Source organism: Zosterops lateralis (assembly GCF_965231275.1).
Source record: "Zosterops lateralis genome assembly, chromosome: 29".
NCBI classification, from domain to species: domain Eukaryota; kingdom Metazoa; phylum Chordata; class Aves; order Passeriformes; family Zosteropidae; genus Zosterops; species Zosterops lateralis.
In genome coordinates, this window is record NC_139789.1 from 1,956,538 (window position 1) to 1,981,808 (window position 25,271).

Consider the following 25,271-nt stretch of genomic DNA (forward strand, 5'->3'; position numbering starts at 1 on the left):
GAACTTGCTGTGGTAGCAAAGTGAGACCGGAGGGTGACCACAGGGTCCTGGCCAGCTGCACTTGTTCTGTAGTGATACAGCCCCAGGAACTCCCTCAGCATCTACACAGAGCAGGGAAAATTACGTCCATCTTTGGAGAAAAAAACATTTCCCTCTCACCTCGTCCTTCCAAACCCTTCGTGTCCTTGAAATGTCTCACTCTGGCCCCACAGCAGCCGTTCTTGTGCTGCCTCAGTGTGAGTCCAGCCCAGCCTCCTCCAGACTGCCCAGGGCTTTGCTCTTGATCCGCAGCTTGTGCGGGAGGGCAGCAAAATTCCGGCCCTTCAGCTGCTCTTCTGAGGGGCAGGGCAGGCTGCAGGAGGGCACAGGAGAAGTTTTGGGCACTCGTTGCTCATCATCTTCATCCGACACCGCGGTGCTTCTCTCCTTCCTGGCCTCAGCAGTGCCAGGGGATGGGCACAAGAAGCAGGTGCTGCCCAGCCAAGGGCAGGGGAAGGGGTGTCTGTCTGGGCACGGGTAGCTGAGGAAGGGAGAGCAAACTGTGGGGCCGAAGGGTGCATCAAACCTCTTGGGTTGCTGGAGGCCAGGCGTGTCCATGGGAATGGGTTTGGAGTCGCAGCTGAGGATGTTTGCAGAGGGCTTGAAGGTTTTGCAAGGAAACTCGGCCGGTTCCAGCACCTTGGGCACAAAACTCTTCCAGGCAGCGCGGCAGGAGTCACCGGCAAAGGGCTCCATGCCCAGCAGGGGTGAGGCTGCCCGGTGCCCCCTGAGGTAGAGCCCCAGGGGGTGGTCCTGGTAGGGGCCGGGCTCGGGGCTGAGGAGCCCAAAGCGCAGCTTGAGGGACAGCAGCTCTGTCCTGAGCACGGCGTTCTCGCGGCTCAGCGCGGCCAGCTGGCTCTCCATGGCCACGTCGTTGAGGCGCCGCTTCTCCCGCGAGCGCTTGGCGGCCTCGTTGTTCTTGCGCCTCTTCTCCCAGTACATGGTGTCCTTCTTGTCGTCCGGCATGAATTCCCTCTTCCTCCGGGAGTGCCTGCCCGCCTTCCCCAGGAGCAGCTGGGCACGGCCCTGCTGCAGCACCAGCTCGCTCCCAGGGGCCAGGAAGTTCTCCATGGTGGTGGAGGAGGCAGCTGGGGGTCTGTTGGGATGAGAACATTATTTGCCTTTAATGGTGCTGTTAATTAGTGCCATTGGGTGAATTAATATCAGAATGGGGTGGTTTTTTTCTCTCTGTTACGCATAAGTGGAAAATGAGAACAGCTTCTCTTGTTTAATCCTGTCATTTTGGAGCCACCTTTTCAAAATATTTTGATTCTGTAACATTTTCAAAATTTTCAGGTTCTGATATATCAGCAGATAAATCAATCAATGAACCAATCAGTCACATCTCACCAACATCTGCAAAGTCCACCCCAGGATATCCAAAAACTGTGCATGACTGAGCAGAGTTCCACCCCACACGTTTCACCGACTCAGTGAACAGTCACACTTTATCTAAGTCACTTCAATCAAGATGATAAAAAATTAGTAGTGATCTCCCACTCATCTCAAGCTGCCTTACAAAGGAAATAAGAGTCATTAGCCCTGTTTGGGAGATAAGGAAGGCACAGGGAGAAGAACTGATTTACCTCAGTCACGAACTTTGGGTAGGAGCTGAAGGAGCTGAAGGAGGGTTACAAAACAGCTTTGCTATCGTGGAATGGTTTGGGTTGGAAGGGACCTCAAAGCTCATCCCATTCCACCCTCTGCCATGGGCAGGGACACTTTCCACTGTCCCAGGCTGCTCCAAGTCCCATCCAGCCTGGCCTTGGACACTGCCAGGGATCCAGGGGCAGCCACAGCTGCTCTGGGCACCCTGTGCCAGGGCCTGCCCACCCTCACAGAGAAGGATTTTTTCCTAAATATCCAATCCAAACCTACGCTGTGTCAGTTTGAAGCCATTGTCCCTTGTCCTGTCACTACAGGATGTGGTGAATAATCTCCCTCACTCAGAAATTCTTCCCTGCTCAGGACACGTCCCTTCAACAGGAAGCTGGGCCAGAGGGACCAGCCAGCACTGAGCCTGATAAGCCACCACCTCTCCAGGATTGCTCTAAAATGGTAAAGAAAAGCATAATTGTTTCATGTCAGTGAGCAACTGAGGCACTGGAGTTTTGGTACGGGCCAAGTTTCAATCCCCAGGGCTTTTGGAAAAGGTCGTTCACTTCATCTCCTGACTGACACTGTTGTGACCCATCAACACCAACAAACAGTGACCGAGGTGTCCCCTCAGTGTGTGGAGGTTCCAGGACACTTTATCAGCACTGAAATGTGTTTGTGGTTCCCCCTGGAGATGAAATAATACCAGCAGCTGTTTCTATAAGTGACAAGGGCTTTTCTGAGTCATGGGGACAGCAGCCCTGAGGTTCCTGGCAGGGCTGATCACTCTGCTGGGGGCAAAGGACTGGCTGATGCTTTCAGCTGAAAACTCCCCCACTTCTTACCCCCAAGAAAAAATAAAAAAATCTTTCAGACTCAACACTGCCCAAACTGAGAGGCAGTAAACCCACCATGACACCCAAAAGCCAAGCATTGTTCAGTTTTTAGCCAGAATTTTTCAAAAAGGTATTTAGGAATGAAATGAAATCAAGATACTGAGGTGAAGTGAGGGATCAAAGTCCTGCAGAGTCAGGGTTGCACAAGTTTGTGAAAATGTGGCATGTGAGCTTTCTGAGAATCCACATGGCTAATAATGCACATGAGTAATTCCAACCTTCCTGCTGAATCAATTTATTGTGTGAGCAACACGAGTCACTCTTTTCTCTGTGGCTGAGAACCACCCTCAGGCAAAAGACAAAGATGTAAATCCAAATCACTCCAGAACTCACTCTGGGCAGGGACTAGCTGAGCACAGATCTCAGTGAAGGACACACAGAAACAGAAATAATCATGGACCATGTTCAGACTTTCCTCTCATCTTCATCATCCCACATCAACACAACTCAAAGGAGCTCATTTTGTGAGAAATAATTCCTAAACATTATCCAGCTGTAATTTGTGTCTGGAGGTTGAAAAATTTCCAGGGTTCTTCACTTTCTGAGCTTCATGTGAAAGACCACATTTGAATGGTCTGATTTTCCAAGAGTCACCTGTTATTCCTCCAGGATATAACGCATGAATCATAGAGAGGACAAAATCTTGGAAGCAAAAGATCATAAAATCCCAGAATCTCTGAATGGTTTTGGTTGGAAGGGACCTTAAGGGTCACCCTGTGCCACCCCTTGCCATGGCAGGGACATTTTCCACTATCCTGGGTCATTCCAAGCCCCGTCCAGCCTGGCCTTGGGCACTTCCAGGGATCCAGGGGCAGCCACAGCTGCTCTGGGCACCCTGTGCCAGGGCCCAGAACCCTCACAGAGAACAATTCCTTCCCAATATCCCATCTTAGCTAGTGTCCATTTAAAGGTATTTCAGAAAATCAGATCTCTTTTTAAGGTATCCCAAGCACCCATCAAATGAAGCAGGAAAGATCTCTGGAGGATTTTGTGGATCAAATAATGAGAATGGATTAAATGAGCTCCATCATACACACACAGAGTTACACAAATATTGCACAGCAGAAAGGTGAGCACTGAGCCTGAAATCCTGTTCAAGGCCTTTGATTCAGTGTTCTACTGCTTGTAGATAAAATATTTATTTATGCAGATTTGGAAATCTTCAGTACTGGCTGGTTGTCATCACCAGTGACCTCTGCACAACTCAGACCTGCAAACCAGACCAATCCACATCCAGTCCCTCCCCCAGTTTCCCCAGTATGACCAGAGTTTTATTCAGGCTTAAACAGGACAAATCTCACCAAAGTCCTCTCTGCACAAATCAGTGGGATTTTGTAATTAAATACACTTGGAATGCATTTATTTTAATTTATCACGAAGCCCTGGAGATCTCAAAGAGTACACAAAAGTTCTGAGGGTAACTACAAACCAAAACAAAGAACGTCCTTTAGCGTGAATAACTTTGGGGTAATTCCTCCAGCTTTTGATCAGAATTACTGCTGACCTGAAAGCATCAAAAGGAGAAATTCAGCAAGTGAATTTCTGGTTTCTCACAGTGTCAAGATGCAGAAATACAGGGTTTTTTTCAGGGCTTAATCACTTAGCAGGAATGTTTCAGGTTTGGAGGTGACGTGAGTTGTTGTTCAATGAGTCAAAAATCTACTCCTCACCCACAGTGTGCAGAGCAGGTTGTTCTCTCCCCGCCCTCCCCTTGCTCCTGGTGCCCATCACACGGGGATCCTATGGGAAGTTTCAGGATTACTCTTCCCAATATTCCCTGTTCAGTGAGCCTGGGAAGCACAGCAGGAAAAGTGACCCAAAATGGGCATTTGTGAGACAGAACCTGAGCACTGAACCTTCCCGAAAACTGATTTTGTTGAACTTTTCCCGCATGGATCCAACCTTTCACAACCCAAGGTGGAAATTTCCTTCAGAACTCAACACCTGAAGCACGTGTAAGTGAAATAGTGAGAAGTGAGCGTTGAACCCAGAAGAAAAGGGAGGAATCAAACATTTCCACTTCCTTGGAGGTGGGGAAAGCCTGGAAAGGGGCCGGGTGTGAAGTGGGAGGCAGGGGAAGGAACTTTTATCAGAGCTGGGATCTGGCCTTTTAAGGTCAAGGAATGAGCTGGGCCAGTGTGTGAAAGCATCAAAGTTTAGGCCACAGAGTCTCACCTCTACCTGTTATTTTTAACATGTATTTATCTGCAGCCCACAGAGTCACACCTGTGCCCACACGAGTGTCTTGGGGCTCTTCGTGGCCGGCAGCAGCCGAGAGCAGAGTGACACTGAGCCCGGTGGAAACATTGATATTAACACTGACATTGGAGCACTCTGGGCAGGGGAGTTATGCAACCAAGAGTTTCTAAGGTGCTTTGGTGTTTAGAAGTATAAAAGACATTTATTTACCAGTGCTTTGCCTGAATGTAGGCTGAGCTCTGTGTTATCTGCATCCAAAGCACCAAAACATTTGTAAAAATGATGCTCTTTCTTTGGTTTTCACCTATTTTTTGCACTAAATCTGCTGGTTCTGTTCAGACAGAGCATCTCTCAGAAGCTCTGCTCCTCTAGAGAGCAGCCTTTGAGTTTTACCTCTGAGCGGGCCAAAAGCAAGGCACGGTTTTTATATAAAGATTGTTCAATACATTAAGATAAGCAGTAAAACCCATCCTAATCACTTGTACAATGCCCCTGATCAGCTGGGCAGGGCCAAATGTGCAGTGCCCTGGTTTAACGTGCACCTCTGTGAGGCTGAGGATGTGCTGTACCCAGGGGTTTGCGTTTGCTCTCCACCATCCGGCTCAAAAAAGTCTCATTTTTGATTAAAACTTCTCCTCCCATAAAAGAAGGTCCTTGTAGGGCTCAGCTTCTGAGATTTTGTTCAGCCCTATCTCCCCTCCTTTATCTCCCCCCTGAGCCGTTGATCAGAGGGGACTCTGATGAGTTGGACTTTCCAGCAGAGTGTGCAAAACCCTCCAGGAAAACTCGATATCTCGGCGGAACTGATTCAGTGCTGAGCCCTGAGCTGATACACAATCAAACCACCCTGAAATCAGCTGCAGAATCTCCCTTTGCCCCAAGGCAAGCCCTCGACCATCAGATTATTCTTTTTGTTTCAAGGCTGAGGTAAAATTAAAATAAATTCTGCAAAGGGCAACCAGAACAATTTCTACAAACGGGAATTTTAACTCATTATTTCTCAGGAGTGAAGAAAATGAACTGGGATTATCACGAAGTGGATTTCAAAGAAACGAAGGGAATCTTCATACAGCACAACTAAAATTTGGAGTTCTTTGCCTCGGCATAATGTAGTCATCAAAAAAGGAGAAAGATCAGGCCTTGCTCAGCAGCAAGTGGTTACTGACATACAAGTGAACCACAGTCATGGTCTTACCTTGGGATTAGAAAGGATGACATGGATTAAATACAAAATTCCATCCCTGTAGTATCACATCTGTATTTAATTATTTATTATTTTATTTATTATTCTCAGTTTTCTCCATTTTCAATGTGCGACTAAATTTTGCTGCGTCTCTCGATGGCTTCTCTAAGCTGCAATTTTTTTTCTTAAATCTTTGTACCTGTTTATCTTTATATTAAAAAAATTATATCTACAACAATCAATAAAAAATTGGTGTTTGAAGTCTCATTTAAAAGCACAGCCGAGAGGAGCGTTCATCACTAAAACATCAAAAATGAAAATCCAAGCATAAGTCTACATATATTTTAATTAAATAGGACAGCCAACGTAATATAAAAGGGCACAGAGTGACTTGGCAGAACTTCCCTGTGTTGGAGATTTCTGGTGTTACCTCTGAAGTGAAAATGGTCGATTTTAAACAAGCAAAGGGAAGGAAACTTTCAATTGTTTTCAATAAAACACCCAATTCCATTATGAAATTCACTGCCCCACAGACAATCTTTGGATCAAATTTTCATTCCCAGTTTCCTGATCCCACTGGCTTCATCACCCAGATATATAAGCACCAATCCATGGGAACACCATGGAATTTACCTGTATTAAACTGGGGTGAGAATCCGGAATTTGGAGTTTAAATCAAACAGTTTGAGCCAAGTTGCCCCTGTTTCACATCAATATAAAGGAGCTTGAGAGATGCCTATTTTTTGTCTTTTAAATTATCTCATCCTAAACTAAATCAAAATTCAGCTCTTCATCTCAAGACACTCCAGCATGTCAATATCAAACCCACAGGAGTTATTGAGAATTTACTGTGATAAAATGAGATAACTCTGATATTATTCAGTGATATGAGAACTTACGGTGATAAAGTGAGGCCCAGGTGCTGATTTACATCAGAAACCTCTGAAAACTTCTCCCGGGGACACTGTGCTGTACAAACACTGCAAGCAGCAAACGAGCCTTGATCCCTGCTGCTGCTGCTTCTTCACTTGAGCAGCAAGAAAAAAGTTAACCCTGTGGTTTGGTGGTATCTCAGGGTGCTCTCTAAACCTCCCAGCCTGTTTAAGATAAAAGGGCTCCACTCTAATTACTCATATTCCTGAGTATTTGACATTCACACTGCACAGTGGTTAACAGGAGCTGTTGAGGAACAGCTATTACTCACTTCTTACGTCTCAGTGGGAAATAACGTGGTCTGGTGATGAAAGGAGGCACAAAAGGAGCAAACAGCAGAACCCAGTGACCTGTGGCAGCCACTGCCAGAGGCTTGAAAGTTTTAAACTCAAACTCAAACCAAAGTTGACTCTGATACAACCCCAGTGGGCCAAAGCCCCAATTCAGTGTGTGTCTATTTTGAAAACACCAAATGATTGTTGGCTCCAAGTATAAAATATTGCTGCAGGTCTGGCAATGGATTGCAGGGCCTTTAATTTCCAAAATTAGGCATTTTCACCTTCAGCTTTTCTAAAATCATTCAAGCTTTGCATTCCTTTCTTGGAAATTCAGATTTCAAGATCCCAGAAGGATTTTCTGGAGCAGATTACAATTACTATTAATTACTATTATTATTACTATTACTATTACAACCATGGATGCTGAACTCCCCAAAATCACCTTTTCCTCTACAGATTCCAGGTCCAAAGGACACGATGAACTTCCCGGTGTGCTAAAATTTCCAGCTCTAAGCTATTAAATCACTGTCCCCACAGCCTAATCACAGCAGGTGGTTTGTTGGAAGCTCGGTAGAATCAATTTTGTCTTTTTGGTCTTGAGGTAGGAGAGTTCAAAGCCTGGGAACCCACCCCGAGTTACCAAAGCAGCTGCTTCCTTGATTCCCCAGGCCCTGTGGTCCAAGCCCACAGCTCTGAGGCTGCTCTGTGCGGGGTATGAAGCCTCAAAAGCAGCTCAGGTATTGCTCAGGTTGGAACAACCCGACCTCTAAATTTGACTGTGGGTCTGTGACAGACCATAACAATGGAAACGTGCTGCAAAACCCTGACAAGCCCCGAGGTGCTGCTGAGCCTTTACAAGTGGCCGAGTTTTGCATTTCTTGGTCTGCAAATGCCTCAGTGAGAGCTGCTGAATAATCACAGAATCAGAAAATAATGCAATTTTCACAGTGTTTGCAGCACTTCAGTCGCTACTGTGCCTGAGAAGTCTGACCTGTCACACCCTGGTTCAATGTGAGATATTCATAAATGTGGGGTGGTTTTTTTTCCCTCTGGGAAAGGGTTTTACAGAAATCCTTTTTCTTCCCCTGTTTTATTTCATCGTTTGGGCCAATAGTATTGACTCTGAGACAGTTTAGAAATAGTGGAACCAGAGATTTGAATATTTCAGCCAAAAACTGAAATCAGCTCTGGAGTCCTCAAGATGGGATGGACATGGAGCTGCTGGAGTGAGAGTGGGAGTGAGCCCAGAGGAGGTACCAGGATGAGCAGAGGGGTGAAGCAGCTCTGGGAGGAAAGGCTGAGAGAACTGGGAATGTTCGGCCTGGAGAAGAGAAAGTAAACGAATTGTGCCTTCCAGGACCTGAGGGTGCTCCAAGAAAGATGGAGAGATAATATTTCCAAGGGATGGAGGGACAGGACACAGGGAACGGCTTCCCACTGCCAGAGGGCAGGACTGGATGGGATATTGGGCAGGAATTGTTCCCTGTAAAGGTGGGGAGGCCCTGGCACAGCTGTGGCTGTCCCTGGATCCCTGGCAGTGTCCAAGGCCAGGCTGGATGGGGCTTGGAGCAGCCTGGGACAGTGGAAGTGTCCCTGCCATGGCAGAGGGGTAGAATGAGGTGGAATTTAAGGCCCCTTCCAGCCCAAACCATTCCATCATTCTGTGACTATGAAAGGTCAAAACAATTCAGATCTTGGTACTTTCATATCATTTCTGCTTATTTTTAGTTTCAGCACCCATTTGTTGGGCCCTGTCCCAGAAGCACAGAACATGAATAACTGAAGGATTATTTTTTCCCCTGGCCGTTTCTTCGAGCTGAGCTGTTTCATTCAGATCAAACGGTGCTGAGAGAGGTGGGAATTCCCCTGAGCTGATTAATGGCAACAAACCCGACCTGGCCAAGAACTCCTGACACTGCCCCTCACCGAGATCACACTTGAGCACAATCACAGGGCCCAGACTGCAGGAGCAGCCCCTTCGTATCAACCCTGAATCATTTAAAATATAATCTATAATAAAGTATATGACATCATTTATGAGAAAGGAAAGAGCACACAAAGCCTTGGTGCCCCTCAGCAGCACAGAGGGCAGGGATGGACCTGGCAATTCCTGGGATATTTCCAGCGGCTGCTCTGGGGCTGCAGACAGGAACCTGCAAGGTGTGGCTGCATTTACCTTGATGGCACTTCAGGAAAGCTTTTCCAGACACTGGATCTTCGCTCTCACGATGGGAGGAGAAGAGAAGGAGCCCAGGAGCTGAAGGAGCTCCTTGGAGGAGCAGTTGGATGCCCGCGAGCGACGTGCGGCGAGTGCAGCCCGGCTTCCGCCCTCCTCCCCTCTCTGCCTACCCAGAGGGATGGAAAATTCCATCTGCTTCATACTGAATGTGACCAAAACTGCTGTCACAATAGGGTTTTTTTTAAAAGTGAAGATCGATGGGCAGAGATAAAGCTCATTATTGCCTGAAGGTTACCCCACAGGTGACGGTGATGCCTGGGCAGGAGGAAGAAGTGAGAGGCGGCCACGAGCCCAAGGTAAGTCCCTTCCTCCCCACAGAACGTCACTGCAGGCCCTGAAATCCTGGAAGCCTAAACTGAAATCTAAAATTAAGCCTAAGGGCTTTTTCTGAGACAAGGCCAGAAATGCTGGCTCAAGCAAGAACTGCAATCAGCCTTAACAAGTCAGGGGTTTCTGTCTTGGAATCCTCAAGAACTCCAATTCAGAAGTCAAGACCCACCAGGAAATAATTGACCACATTTCTACTCTTCTGGAGGTGTGACTATCCCTGGCCAGCAGGTCTTTAGGGCACATGAAATCGATATTTTAAAAGCAGAGTGGGACTCTGTCATTCTGGTCATTTTTTATCACTTGCAAATGACAAAATCGCCCTGCTCTGCAGAAGCTGAGAAGGTGCCACTGTCACCAAGTCTGTGACAACACCTCCAGAGGAAAAGCAGAACGAATCCTTATAAAAACAAGGACTTCCCCTCATTTTCCAAATCCATCCTCCAGCAAACACCAGTCAGGAAAGAGCCTTCTCCTACATTTGATATTCCTGATTCCTTCCTTCATCTTTCCATGAATCTGTTTCATAATGCTCAACCCAAAATACTTTGTACAGGCCATGAAACTTCCAGGACCCCCATCCTCCTGCTCTTTGTGTGGTTCTTCACAGCAGCAGCTATGAATTATTCCAGATTTACCAAACTGAACCAGGCCCTCACCTTATCCCTGAGCCCCAGGGACACACACAGCCAGTGGATCCCACGGGATTTTGCAAACCCAGCCAGATTCCAGCCCTAAGAAGTTATTTAGCTTTAAGGACACAAACTGAAAACAAGTCCAGCTTTCCTCTCTCTTTCTCCCAGTCTTTCCCTGTCCCTAAGCCAGCACAAGCACTTCCAGAACTCAGGGCTAGAGGGTCCCATTTACAAGAGTTTCTGCAGGACCTAAATAGAACTCCATTGCTTCCCGTCCTTTCCCAGACCATCCCCACTGAGATGTGCAGAATATTCAGCAGATTGGGCCAGGAGCATCTCAAGGACCACAAATTTCTGCAGATGGCACATTTGTCATTGTCTCCTTATGGTTACAAACTGTGGGACCCCTGGAAGTGTCCAAGGCTGGACAGGGCTTGGAGCAGCCTGGGATAGTGGGAGGTGTCCCATGGCAGGGGTGGCACTGGACAGGCTTTAAGGTCCCTTCCAACCCAAACCAGTCTGAGATTCTGTGATTCTATGATCATTTTCCCATCCTTGAGTTCTTTTGCAGAAATCCTGTCACAGAACTTAAGATCCTCTAAAAGTTTTCTTTTTCCTTTTGAAAGGAAGAAAATCATCACCACCAGCCTGTCCTGGAGGCTGCCAGGCCTCCTCCACTCGTGCACGTGCCAAAGGCACTCTCAGCCCAGCCTGATCACATCTCTCAGTCATTAATTGCTAATATCAAGATTTTCTCTCAAGAGGTTTCCCTTTCATGCTACCATCACAGGAAATATATGAAACTTCTGAAGATTTTTCAGGCTCAGTCAGTGCTGCTGCGTTTCCGTAACACACAGAGCTGCTGGCAACCCACGAAAGCTGAAACTGCTCCTTTCAACCCCAAGTCTTGGTTCCTCTGTGCCCAAGGCAGCAGGGTCCTTATCAGGGCTTTATCAATCTCAAAATGCTGTTTAAATAAAGTCAAGGCTCTAAATTAGGATTTGGTTTTTTGTCTGAAACTGCACTCGAGCCAAATCTGGTTTCCACTAAAGCTGCTCAACTCCTTCCAGGTTTGCAATCAAACAGCAGAAATGAACAGCCAGGGCATGAGAGAAAAAAAGCAAAAACCGATGAACTCTCTCTTCCATCCCCTGCTTATTCCAATCTTTGCATTATTCCAATTATTGCAATATTAACAATCAGAGTAAACATGCACAAGGCGGAAGCAGAGGAGTTTCTTGACTCCATGAGAAAATAAAGGCACTTTTCCTTTTCAAGACACAAAGGCAAAAATCTGTTCTTAACTCCACCTTACCTGACTTTCTGCTATGAATTACCTCTTAACCTGATTTTTTTGTTTGTTTTTAATTACACCTTACCTGACTCATTTTAACGATCTGAATTATTGCACAGCTTTGGGAAAGGAGGGAGCTGTGGCCTGGCACCAGTTTCAGCAGACTCAGGGCAGGTTATTCACCAAAAGGGTTTCACCCACCCCGTCTTTTAGGTCTGAGGGACCCACAGGAGATGGGACGAGTCCCCAACTCTCCAAAATCCAAATTTAAGTTGCTGAGGCCACACTGATGTGGTAGCACAGTAAGAGCCCCCCTCAAACCAATCCTGCCCAGTGAAAATACCCCTGCAGCCAGGGCAAGCTGGAAGATCAATTATTAATTAATTAATTAGAGTGAGAGGCAGAAATAATTTGTGAAGGCAGAAATTGGGCTGTTCTAGAGGTTTCCACCTCAGGAAAAATCAGGGCAGGGACCCCAAGGGCAAAGCCGGGTCCTGGTGTCGTTGCCTCCAAGATGTTTTACAGCTGCTCAGGAAAAAAAATCCTGGAGTTTGTAAGATTTTCCCAATATCTGCTGTTTTTCTGGAAGCCTCTGTGAGCTAAAAGTGCTTCATTATACAAGTGTCACCTTTTAATTAAAGAAAAATGCGCGGCCTCAAAAACCAGACGGGCAGAAAACAACAGCAAGAACAAACAAAACAAAACCAAAAGTCCTTCACATTTAATTTCCTAACCCAGTATCATTTGAATTTAACTTTTAAGGGCACACTGTAAAGAAATTCAAATTGGATTGGAATGTTTTCTGGATACAGTTGAAGGTTTAGACTTTTTATAACAGCACTGAAGTTCTGAGGCACCTTAAAGATGCCTGAATTTTGAAAGCAGTGTATTTGAAGTGAAACCTGCTGCATTGGCAGCCAGAAAAGCCAGAAATTGGAGGAATTAATAATTCCTGCCTCCTATCTGCAGGTTATTCCACTTGTGCTGGCATGGAAGTCACCCTATAATTAATTACTGCAATAATTATTATGAGCAGGGTTCCAATGGGAGAACTGGCACGTAAGAAGGACACTTAGAAACTGTATTTCCCTTATCCCAACAAATCTTTGTCTACCCCCGAGAAATCCAGCCAGTGAGAAGCCAGAGCACAACAAAAATCGATTTTAGAATGGCCAAAATGTAATAAAACTTAAGTATTTTTAAAAAATTAACTCTTTTATTCCCTGTGCTACTACCAAGGGTGTTTGTCACCTGTTGAAGTGGAGGTTCCAACTTTTGGGTGGGTGCCCAGTTAAGACTTTTAGAAGAGTCAAGAAAGAGTCAGGAGAAGAGTCAAGATGGAAGAGTCAAGAAATATCATTTTTGCAGGTTTTTTTATCAACAGAATAATTATTTATTTTCCAGCTTCCTTGAAATCCAAAATAATTCTGGCTGCTCAAATAAGCACAGTGGAAAGGAGAGGCAGCAAAAGTGTCCAATTTTGACAATACGGAAAATAAAGTGGAGTAATACAACAAAATCCAACAAATATCAGCATTTCCATGTGAGGATGGGAAAAGGAATTAGGGAGGAGGATATTGGACATGGCAGTACAGTGAATATTTGTGCATCCAGGTGTCAGTGGGAGGGAAGGGGCTGGGTGCCAGTTCAGAGACAGAAATTCAGGGACACGCAGGGGAAAGCAGAGAATGCAAAGAGATAATAAAAAGTGTAGGGAGAGACAGAAAAGGAGGATGGAAAAAGTAAAAAGAAAAAGGGAAAGATAAAAAAAATATAAGAAAAAGAAAGAAGAGAGAAAGAAGAAAAGAAGAAAAAATAAGATTGGAAAAAGACTTCAAAATATGAAAAGGAAAAACTGTGGGTAGAATATAAAAAGATTTTAAAAGAAAGAAAAATATGAGAAAAATATTTTTAAAACTTTAAAAAAGCAGCGATTTTCCTGCCACGGGGCAGCCCCATCCCAGGAGAGCCGCGGGGCTCTGGGGACCAGCCCAGCAGTGCTTCCCTGCATTGGAAAAGCCCCATTTCCGTGGATCCCCCGCAGCTCCTGGGCAGGACTTACCTTGGGAACGGCACCAAACCTGCACTGCCCTGCGGGACCCGAGTGTCCCCAAGTGTCCCTCACCTCCCGGCCCTGTGACAGCCCTACACCCCTACACATGGCTCTTTTTTTTTTTTTTTTTTTTTTTTTTTTTTTTTTTTTTTTCATTTTTTGCAGAGCAGCCCCGGGGAAGCTGCAGCGATGTCGCGATTACGTAAGAGGCGGTGACATGCGGGGACACAGCGGGGGGGGCAGGTGGCTTTGAGCTCCCCGGCAGCATCTGCAGCGCACAGGCAGCCAGGGGGAGGATTTGTCATCAACTCGAGCTGCTCAAGGTGTGGAGACACCCAGGAGCGAGTGAGGAGCCCCGGAGAGGTGACAGGAGGGTGGCACAGGACCCCCGTGGGGGGGACACGGAGAGAGAGAGGAGGAAGGTGAGAAGGGCTTGATGGATGGAGACATAAAAATAAAATAAATCTCGATTTAAATCTCAATTTAAACAAGATTGGCAACACAGAGTGGCACAAACAGGGACGTTCAGGGCTGGGGTTTTGACATTTATTGACATTTCGTTTTCATTATTGACAAATCAGCCACTGGACACAGCAAAATCTGTGTGAAAGAGAGAACCACTCAATGAGTTGATTCCCATAAATTAAATTTCCCCCTCTGAATTCCTCAGCTCCGAGAGTCACAGCAACTCTCCCTGAGCTTCATGTGCAGTTTCAGGCTGGTGCTGGAGCTGCTTCTGGTCCCCAGAGCAGCTGTGGCTGCCCCTGGACCCCTGGCAGTGCCCAAGGCCAGGCTGGACAGGGCTGGGAGCAGCCTGGGACAGTGGGAGGTGTCCCTGCCATGGCTGGGTTGGCACTGGATGATCCTTCAGTTCCCTCCCAACCCAAACCATTCCATGATTCTATGAAAACAACAACAACAACAACAACAACAACAACAACCACCAAAAAAAAAAAAACCAAAACAACACCACCACCACTTTCTCTGGGACGATTCAAACTCAAGTATGAAATATTTCACCTTTTTTTCCCCCAGCCCACTCTGGGTGCAGCCCAGGCCCTGTTTGGTGTCCAGTAGGTGTCAGAGGGTCCTGGCAGGGGCACAAAGAGGGAAAGGCGGCAAAGCCCAGAGGGGATTTCTTCATCTCTGCACTTCTCTCCCAGTCCTGAGCAGAGGCAGCTCCTTGTCCTCAGGTGTGCACAGGTTTTGCACCTCTGGCAACTCTTCCATTTCTGCAGGATGGAAAAGCACTGAGAAGATCCTGGTGCTGCCAAGGCAGGAGCAGCAAGGAAAAATCTGCCACATAATAATGACCAGCCTCACTGGACTGATCACAGACTCCCGGAATTGTTTGAGCTGGAAGGGACCTCAAATCATCCAGCCCCACCCCTGCCATGGCAGGGTCACCTCCCACTGTCCCAGGCTGCTCCAAGTCCCATCAAACGGGGCCTTGGACACTGCCAGGGATCCAGGGGCAGCTTTTCTGGGCAATCCATTCCAGGGCCTCCCCACCCTCCCAGGGAACAATTCCTGCCAATACCTGATCCAAATCATTGCAGAGACTCCACTTTCATTCACAGCACTGGGTCTCAGCTGATTATTTGTAAATTTACTTTATTCTATTTTATTTTATGCTGGTTCTGACAGGATGAGTGTGAGCAAGGGAGAGAGAGACTCTTTCTCCCCAGGAAATCAGGGCTGGGCTGTGGATGTAACTCTTCTCTCTTACTGCTCCCAAAAGTGGGAAAGATCATGTAAGATTGCCCTTCTAATGAATGGAGAGAAACAGACTTTTGTAAGGTTCTGATTTATTTTAATCTTAAGAAGAAGAAAAACGTCCTCTCATCTTTTTATTGGTAATATAATATAATACAATACAATACAATATAATGCAATGCTTTAAGGGTGGTGTTTTGGGGTGGGTTTTTTTGGGGTGGGTTTTTTTTTTTTTTTTGGCAATATAGAAATTTTCCTTCAGAAAATGCTGACGTTGCAAGAAATGGTTTTTATCTGTGAAGGAATGAGATTGTGATATAAAGATCCTTGCTAGCTCCACAAACTGGAGTTGAAATTCAACATTTGAAATGGATTGTTGTGAAAAGAGAGATAAAAAGCTTTTTAAAGGAAATATAGTGATTTTAAGGAAGTGCAGGGAACGGGGATGAGCCCATCACATCCAGCTGTAAAAGGAGATTTCCTGCATTTCAGATTTTCAGGGATCAGGTAACTTCATCCCTGGGCAGTCTGTCATGAAAAAAAGCCCTGTGAAATATTTTGTTCCAAACAGGTTTTCCACAGAAAATGTGAATTTTCACCAAAGAGAATTTTCCACAGCAACACTCAATTTTCAATTCAAACTGAATTTCATAACAGCAGTTGGGGAACCACCCTCAGTTGTTTTCTCTCTCCCCAGTGATTTCCAGCTTGGACAATCAAAACATCACAGCCAAAAGAAAAAACCCCAAAATACTCTTTACTTTCCAGCTGTATTGTTTGAAGAAACCCTCCAAAGGTTGCAAACAAAAAAATCTCCAAACCCAAAACCGTTTTTCTGTTGACAAAATCATTGCCAGGAGCTGAGAATTCCAAAGCAGCTCCACAAAGCAGCGGCACCACCAGACTTTTCTCTGCAGAAACATCTCCCTCCTCCCCCAGGGGATTTTTGTGGTTCAAATCGTGTTGTCCTGCTCTGTTTCCCCTCCTAACTCCAGGCAGGGCTGAGCCCCCTCAGAGCTGCTCCTTTCCAAGGTTAGGTCTCACCTTTCCTGCTGAGACATTTCATCTGAACCTCAATTTCAAACCCTCAGCTCACCCAGTGCCCACAGGAGCCACCACAGCTCCTCCCCTGCCCTCAGCACCAGGGCCTTTCCTCCTGAACCCCCAAAGCCAAATCACTGCTCTGCCACCACCTTGAGTCCAACTCAGCTGGGGTTTGTCATGTCTTACCTTTATTTTGACATTTCACAGAGTACAGAAGGCATTATTTGCGTGTTGGGAGGGAGCAGGAGGTGCCACGACAGCATTTCCAGGGCAGAGCTGGCCCCAGTGCTCACCCAGAAGAATAGAGGCTGTCTGCAGCTCCTCAGCCCATCCTGCCAATTCCTGCAGGGCTTTAATAACATTTCATCCTAAATGAACCAAAACCCATCCTGTAGGAAAGAAAAGCTCTAGGAGTTGCTGCCATAAGAGAAAAGGAAACTCAGCCAGAACTGGAGATGGACCTTCGACATTCACTCAACTGGGGGAGGTGATTTGGGTTTGAGCTGCAGGAATGATCCAACACTGAGCTGGGTTCCCTCTCCTGTGCTCTTGGAGGGGTTTGGGATTGGGATGGGTTTGCTGGGTTCCCTCTCCTGTGCTCTTGGAGGGGTTTGGGATTGGGATGGGTTTGCTGGCATGCACAGCCAGCTCAGGGTTTTGGCAGGACTCACCCCTGGGGAATAGCTGGCCCGAGGGGCTGGAAAACATCCCTGGTCCCTTCTGTCACGCCTGAGCCATTGTTTGAGGGCTGGCAGCACCTCCTGGGACCATACCACTGTGACATCTGCTGTGTCCCCCCAGGGCCAGGCTATGCCACCACTTTACTCCTTGGTTACTCACTGGAGGATGATTCTCTTCCTTCCCTGGACAGGGAATGGGGCAGCACAAGAGCCCCGTGGTGCCCTGACTGCAGCAGCTTTGGGAGCAGAGGGGTTTTCACTGGGTTATTCCTTCCCACAGGATTCCCAGAGAGTCCCCATGGCCATTCCCCAGCAGAAGGGATGGTGTGGATTTGGGGACACAGGAATGAAGGGGCTGCAGGAAGGGGCACAGACAATGTCAGGGTGGGCAGAGCAGCTGTGGCTGCCCCTGGATCCCTGGAAGTGCCCAAGGCCAGGCTGAACAGGGTTTGGAGCAGCCTGGGACAGTGGAAGGTGTCCCCATGGCAGAGGGTGGAATGGGATGAACTTTAAAGTCCCTTCTTAACCCAAACCATTCCATGATTCCATAATAAACTCTGCAGGCCCTGTGCCAGCAGAGGCCCTGCTCTGTCCCTGTGTGCAGGACACTCAGCCCTGGGTGACTTTAGACACACAAACCCTTTCCTGCACACACCAGGACACACCTGACAATTCCCAGGCTCACCAGGGATGTCATTCCTCACTCAGAAGGCTCCAACCCCAAAAATACCAGAAGGGAAAATGAGGATTAAATCTGCCCTAAGTCACATTGTCCTTTGGAAACTGCTCAAAGGGAACATCGACATCCTCCTTCCATTGAGTTGCTGGGAAGAATGACCTCCACAAATTCCCATCACTTCATCCCCTCTCCATTTAACTCTGCCTATGAATCTGATTTTCCCTTACACTGGTTTTCCTGAGCCTGGGGCTGTGTTGAGGCATCTTGATCCATCTTGATCCCAGGGACAAAGAGACAACTGTGGAAGGAGTGTCCTTCTCCAGCAGTGTGAGCTCCCATTTCCATCCTGTCCAGCTGGATTTCTCCATCCTCTCATGGGCTCTGATCCCTGAGGGCAAAACAGGTTGGATGTGGAGGCAAATGCGACCCATTTCAGGGCAATGCCCTTTGCCTGTTCTACTACCAGAGAAAAAAGGTCAAAACTCCCTAAATCTTAGTGAAAAGAACAGGAATTCTTGATTGGGGGAATCTACAATCAAATCCTTGATTTAGAAAACAAACTAAGAAAACCTAGAGGAGAGATTTTTTTGGTTCTCTTCTAAAATTAAAATGACAGAGATAAACCAGATGATTTGACATGAAATCAGAATTTAACATGACAAAGTAAAAATCAATACCGCCTTTAAAACATGGTTCCTGTAGATTATACTTGGACTATCCTCTGAAATATTCCCCGTGCTGAGGCTCCACTGCCCTTTGCTCAAATCCCTGCTCTGTCTGGGAATAGATTTTTATATTCAACCCCCAAAATTCCTCCTTTTGTTCCACTTTCATTACCTGAGCCCGTGTCAGTATTTCTGCTCTTACTTAGCAGCTGCTCTGCTGCTTCCCCACCTTTGCTGTGTCTTTGCAGCTCCTCCCAGTGTCAGTTCAGTTGTGATTTTTCTGACTGTGCCAGCACAGCTCTGGGGTGTTAAACAGGCTGCCCTAAATAGCAGCTCTCAGCCTTCTGTACAGTATTTTTCCCTCTTTGCTGAGTCTTTGCTGCTTCACATTTGGGAAAATGGGTGCTGAATTTGGGGATCTGCTGGCAGGATTTGACATCTGCCTTCCTGTGTCTGTTTTTAACCCAGTTTTGGTACATCAAGCACTTTTTCCACCCTTTTTTCTTTTCTTTGTTGAGGCAAAAACACATTAAAGAAAATACTTTCCCCTTTTCCACTGGTTGGAGGAGATGCTTTATCTTTTTAGTAATCATTGCAACCACTTTTTCCAATCAGTATTTTCATTTCACTTTTTAAATTGATGAATATCTACCAGTTAAATTTTCAGATAAAAAAGCTGAAGCAACATAGGAGATTTTGTGATTCCCTTATTTCTGTGATTCCCTTATTTTTGTGATTCCCTTATATTTTTACCACAGACACCTTGAGTGCCTTGCTGAAGGTGTCTCTTGCACAGGTGCTTCTTAATAGCAAATAAAATCATCATTTTCTCTGAGATTTGCTACAGTAGAGGAAAATGTGCTAAAACCTGCAAATTAATGAATATTTATTTTACACTGAAGCATTGCTGTGTAGTGATAAGGCCAATTCCCAAAGGATTAACTGGGTATTTCTGGAATCACAGCTCTGGGAGCAAGAAAGGCAGAGGGATAAATCAGAGGATCACAGAATTCCACACAGAATCATGGAATTAAGGTTGGAAAATACCTTTAAGGTCATCAAGTCCAACCTTCAACCCAACAGCACCATGGTCACCACTAATCCGTGTCCCCAAGTGCCACATTCAGAAGGTTCATTGAGCACTTCCAGGGATGGTGACTCCACCACTGCCCTGGACAGCCCCTTCCAATGCCTGACCACCCTTTCCATGAAGAAATTTCACTCAATATCCAATCTAAACCTCCCCTGGAGCAGCTCGGGGCCGTTTCCTCTCATCCTGTCCCTTGTTCCCTGGGAGAAGATAAGGAAATATCAACGCCCATCTCAGATGCTTCCCACCTTGACAGGATTTTTTATTCTTTTTAAGTCAAGGGCTGTTGACTATTTGTCCTTCCAGCCTATTTCCCAAAATTTGCTGATATGTGGCCAAAATTCTGCCCAGGATGATTTGGAGCGTGGATTTTGTAGATGTGGGGAAGGAGCTGCTCCACCACATCTCTGTTTCCACCATGCCAAAGGATGTGGGACGTGCCACATCCCTGCCAGGCCCGTGCTCTACACCCACTCCCTGACCCCAGGAATAAGTGACTTGGGTTGGACAGGAAATCTCCAACGGAAGAGTTTTACACCTGAGAACGCTGACGAGGCCGAATTGAAAAGTTCTGGGGAAAGGTGTTTATTCCATCAGAGCTTTCGGTGGAAACAAAGCCAAGCCTGACCAGTCTGAGGACCAGCCCCCTGCCCACACAGCCCTGGCCTCCCTGCAGCTGTGGCCACAGCATCTCCCAGCTGATGGATGAACCAGAGGAGCAAAGAGAAGCAGTTCCTTCAGTGACGACTTTGTAGATTAATTTAATTAATTGATTTAATAGCAAAATGTATTTATTGAAGGTGTTTTTTAACCTGTTGACACCCAGTTACTTTTCTGCTTAGTTTGAGGGTTCCTCACCCTGGCCCAGAGCTACAAGCCCAGGCTGGGGGCCAGAGGAGGGAGAGTTGGAGGTCACAGAAGGGAGAGTTGGAGGTCACAAATAAGGGAGAGTTGGAGGTCACAAATAAGGGAGAGTTGAAGGTCACAGGAGGGAGAATTGGAGGTCACAGGAGGGAGAGTTGGAGGTCACAGAGGGAGAGTTGGAGGTCACAGAGGGAGAGTTGGAGGTCACAGAGGGAGAGTTGGAGGTCACAAATAAGGGAGAGTTGGAGGTCACAGGGAGGAGAGTTGGAGGTCACAGTGGGGAGAGCCCTGAAGTGGAGGAGAGAAGGACGATGGGACCCAAAGGGACCACAGATCAAGAGCCAAATTCCTGGGTACCCACAAATCCTCCAGGTTGTAAGAACAAGGCCCCAAAAGGGCCACCTGAGCAGAGCAGAGGCCTTGAGGAAGCCAGGGGGACACCAGGCACTGTCCCCTGGGCACATCTCCCAGTGGCCAAAGTTTATTGGTGATGGCCACAAGAACCAGCCCAGAGAATCAGCTGCTGTCACTGCCTCTGCTGGCTGGTGGCACTTAGGGACAAAAATAGCCTCTCCTTGTGGCATTGAGGCTCTCTGCACCTCCTGGCTGACTGCAGGACCTGCCAGCAGTGTCCCAGTGCCTGTCCCCACCCCACAGGCTGCTCCTGTCCCCCCATGGGGATCTCTGGAAGTTGGAAGAGATGAGTGAGGATGGATTTCCTACTCTCCAACAGCATCAGCAAGATGGAAGAGTCCCATAGGGATCAGTACCAGCACCGCTCTTCTTTTCCAAGGTTTCTGTTGGTGATTAAAAAACCACAACAATTCACCTGAAGGATTTCTGAAGGATGTTTTCCAAGTTATTCCTGGCTATTTTCCCTTCTCCCATCAGGCTGACCCATCCCTGACCAGAAGTGAAATGTCTGACAACCAGGAAGGTCAAAAATACACCTCCAAATTTCACATTTCTTCATGGAATTCAGATGAATCACTGGTCCTACACTGTCCCCTCCTCTCCTTCCATGATAGAATGGGTATTTTTCTTCTTTTCTGAAGAAAATGCACATGAAGGACAGAGATTTCTAACAGGGAAAACCAAAATAAAATTTTAAAAACAAGCAAACAAACAACCTCCAAACAAAACAAACAAACTCAAAACCAAACCAAACCAACAAACCTCAAACCAAAACAAAAACAAAAAACCAAAAATCCAAACAAAACAGAGAGAAAAGACCTTTTGGCTGAGTCAAATTCTCATCTGCTCCACCAGATTTCCTGATGGCAAACAAAGAAATTTCCTCCCCCTGTGAGAAAAGGTGATTTTCCCCAGACTTGGGTATTTGTTAATACCTAAACCAGCCCCACCATCTGCACTCCTCTGGTCAGAGAAACCTCTAATTTTGCACCTCAATTTGCATCTTCCAGGCCCTGGCACATCCTTTTCTTCTTCCTGGGTCTATGGCAGAAACCTCTGCAATTAGATTTGGGTAATTAGAATCCTGGAATGGTTTGGGTTGGAAGGGACCTTAAAGTTCATCCCATTCTACCCCTGCCATGGCAGGGACACCTTCCACTATCCCAGGCTGCTCCAAGCCCTGCCCAGCCTGGCCTTGGACACTGCCAGGGATCCAGGGGCAGCCACAGCTGCTCTAGAAAATCCATTCCAGGGCCTCCCTACCCTCACAGCCAACAATTCCTTCCCAATATCCCATCTAAATTTCCCCTCTTCCAGTTTAACCCCATTCCCCTTGTCCTGACACTCCAATTCCCGATGCAGAATCCTGTTCTGGCTTCCCTGGAGCCCCTTCATGTCCTGGGAGGGCACTGAGTTCTCCACACAACCTTCTCCTCTCCCTGTGAACACCACCCAGAGGTGCTCCAGTCCCCTTGTCAGCTTTGTGGCCTCCTCTGGACTCACTCCAAGGACAGTTCCATGTCCTTCTCATGCTGGGAGCACCAGGACCGTGCACAGAATTCCGGGTGGGATGGGCCAGGCCATGGTGAGCTGGGAAAGCCTTGGAATATAAAAAGGAGGCATCACCTGGGGGGAAAAGTAAGAGAACAAGCAGAGGTGGATGGGAGCTTTTCTTCCAGGCCCCTGACAACTCTTGACAAAGCCTTCCCTGCCTGACATCCTGCTGATGGATTTAGGGACAAGATGATCTCCTGTCATGCAAGGAGAGGAGGGGACAGTGTAGGATTAGAGGTTCACCTGAATTCCATGGAGAAATGTCAGATTTGGAAGTGCATTTTTGGCAGGCTCAAAGCTCTCTGTGCCTTCATGGTTGCCAGGCATTTCACTGCCCAGTGGGAGAAGGGAAAAAAGCTTGAAAAATCTCCTTTTCCCTGGAAAATCAGGGAATTCCTCAGGGCTCTGAAACAGAGGTCAGCTCTGAAAACAAAGCTGGTTTTGGTCCTGTTTTTGTGCTGCTGAACAAAACCTGAGAGGGATGTCCTCGTGCTGTGTGCAGCTGATAACCAGGGGAGTGCTGGTGATAAGATAGATGTGCTGGTGATAAGATAGGTGTGCTGGTGATAAGATAGGTTGGGATGAGCCAGATCAGGCTGGGGGATCTGTTGAGGTGTCACAGTGATGATCAGATGAGTACCAACACTGTCACCTTATCGCTGTGGGTGCTCAGAAGGTGAAGTTCATCCCTTCCCTTGCAACACAGAGAGTGGAAAATTCCAAAGAGCCCGAAAGGTTTGGGTAGAACAGAGGGAGATGGATGAGTGCAGGGAAGGAGGGAAGGAAGAAAAGAGAAGATTTGGGGAAGTTTCTGGAGGAGCAGCAGCTGCCACAGAGCCCTGAGTCTGTGCTCTGAAGCTGCTGCCCTTATCAGTGACACTGCTCTGATCCAAGCCCAGATCCCTGGGGTCAGACAGGGAAGGGGCTGCAGGTCCAGCAGGGTTTTCACCTGCAGCAGGGAGAGAGGCAGGGCTGGAGAAATCCCTGCTGGGGACGGGAGACAGGAGAGGCTGCAGGCCCTGGAGACCTGGGCTTGTTCCCAGTGAGGGGCTGAGTCCCTCTGGAATGGCAGAGTGGGGATGTCCAGGGCCTCAGTTCCAAGGGAATTCCCTCAGGGGAGCCAGTCAGACCCTGCACATCCCAAGAACAGGAATCACAGATCCACAGGGGCCCTGTGACTTCGGGTCCTCCTCGTCTCACTCCTTTTTCCCTTCCAGCAACTCCTGATATTTTCCTTTGCTCTTGGAACAGACCAAATCATCCCCAGCCCAGGCAGGATAAACCCTTTCCCTTGGTCCTCTGGCACAATCCCAAGGGATTTATGTCCTGCCTGTCAGGGTGTGGATACACACACTCAAAACTGTCCCCAGCTAAAGCAGAAGTTTCTCTGGGAATACTTCTCTGGTGCTTTCCTTCCCTGTTTGAAAAAAAAATATAGCAGTGTCCAGTTTGTTGCAATAAACCATTTCAAGCCAGAAAATGGATTTGTTTTGAAAACAAAGTCTAAACAAAATGTTTTGGCAGCGGCCTTCAAGTAGAAAACACATTGAGCCTTCTCTTTTCCAGCTAAAGAGCTGCTTTCTCTGGGAGGAAAACATGACAGAGAGGAGAATTTTTTTCCTGCACTGAGTGACTGAACAAACAGGAACAAGGCAGGTTCTCCAGGATACCTGTTTTCCTCTCTGCTGGGAGGGGTAACGTATCCAGAGTTCAGCATTCAGGACAAGTTGATGGGGTTGAGAGAGAAAATGCCCGTGAAGGGTTGGTGTCTCTGCAGACTTCTGTCTGAGCACGGAAATTTAGGACTTGTTTTCCCTCCAGCCTGGCTCAGTGACTGCTGGGACAGGTTAATTCAGATGTCGATAATTAATTACCCGAGTGCTCCCCAGAACTCTGTTTTGAGCCCGAATCCCGCTCTCACCGAGGCTCTGGCCGTGCCCTGGCCTGGGGCTGTTTGTTTTCCCCCAGGACAAGGTGCTGGGGGGGAGCTGCTCTGTGGCTTTAACTACCAGGAGATGGTGAGAGATAAATTCTTGTGCTCGCTGCATCTCAGGGCTCCCACCTCCAGCTTCCTCCGCTGCCCAGCCTTGACAGGCTCTGTGTTCTCTGCAGCACAGCCCCAGCACGGGCAGTTCTGCACAGGGGTCAGGCCCACTGCAGGCACAGCTGAGCCATCATTTTGCAAGAAAACATGCAAAAAACCTTCCGGCTGTGCAGCAAAACAGCCCAAAGATTGCCAGGCTGGACAAGGAGAGCAGCAAGGAGGGAAATCCTGGCTTAATAGAGGGAAAGTACATTGATTTTCTTTGTCAGCCTGTTGGGAATGATGAAACTTTTAAAATGGCGTTTAGTTAGTGGTTTTAATTACATTTTAGTTAATTAGTGGTGTTATGGGTAGTAGTGGGAGGTATAGGGTAGGTTTTTAGTTATTGTGTGGTGGGTTTTATTCTTGTGAGTATATCATGTTTATTTTGGTGTGTTTGGGGTTTATTAACAAATAAATAATTTGTTAGGTTTTTTAATATTTATATTTGGATTGTTGTTTGTTATATCATAGAAGTTTTATTTGCTTGAGTTGTTTGATTGTAGTATATGTTTTACAGTTATGGATAATTTGGATTATCTAAATTATTATAATCCAAAATGTAAAATATTGTTATTATAATGATATATAATACATTGTATATTATATAATAAATATAATATGTATATTATATATTATATGTATAGGATATATAATATACTGTATAATCTATAATATATTATATATATTATCTGTATATTATATATTATGTATATTACATTATATATTATATATTATATATTAGAATATAGGATTATAAAGTTTAAATTATTATCAAAATATTATTAATTGTATGGATTATTATTTATT

The 25,271-nt window shown here is 46.6% G+C and overlaps 1 protein-coding gene across 1 annotated transcript; it reads right to left on the bottom strand.

Moving 5' to 3' along the window:
* Positions 1–231: 231 nt before the first annotated feature.
* On the bottom strand, positions 232–1,005 carry NFILZ (NFIL3 like basic leucine zipper; the record flags this gene model as incomplete). The annotated part of the gene is made up of 1 exon (XM_083880182.1): positions 232–1,005. The coding sequence occupies one exon, from the start codon at positions 1,003–1,005 to the stop codon at positions 232–234; it is 774 nt and encodes a 257-aa protein (XP_083736308.1).
* Between the last annotated feature and the right edge of the window lie 24,266 nt (positions 1,006–25,271).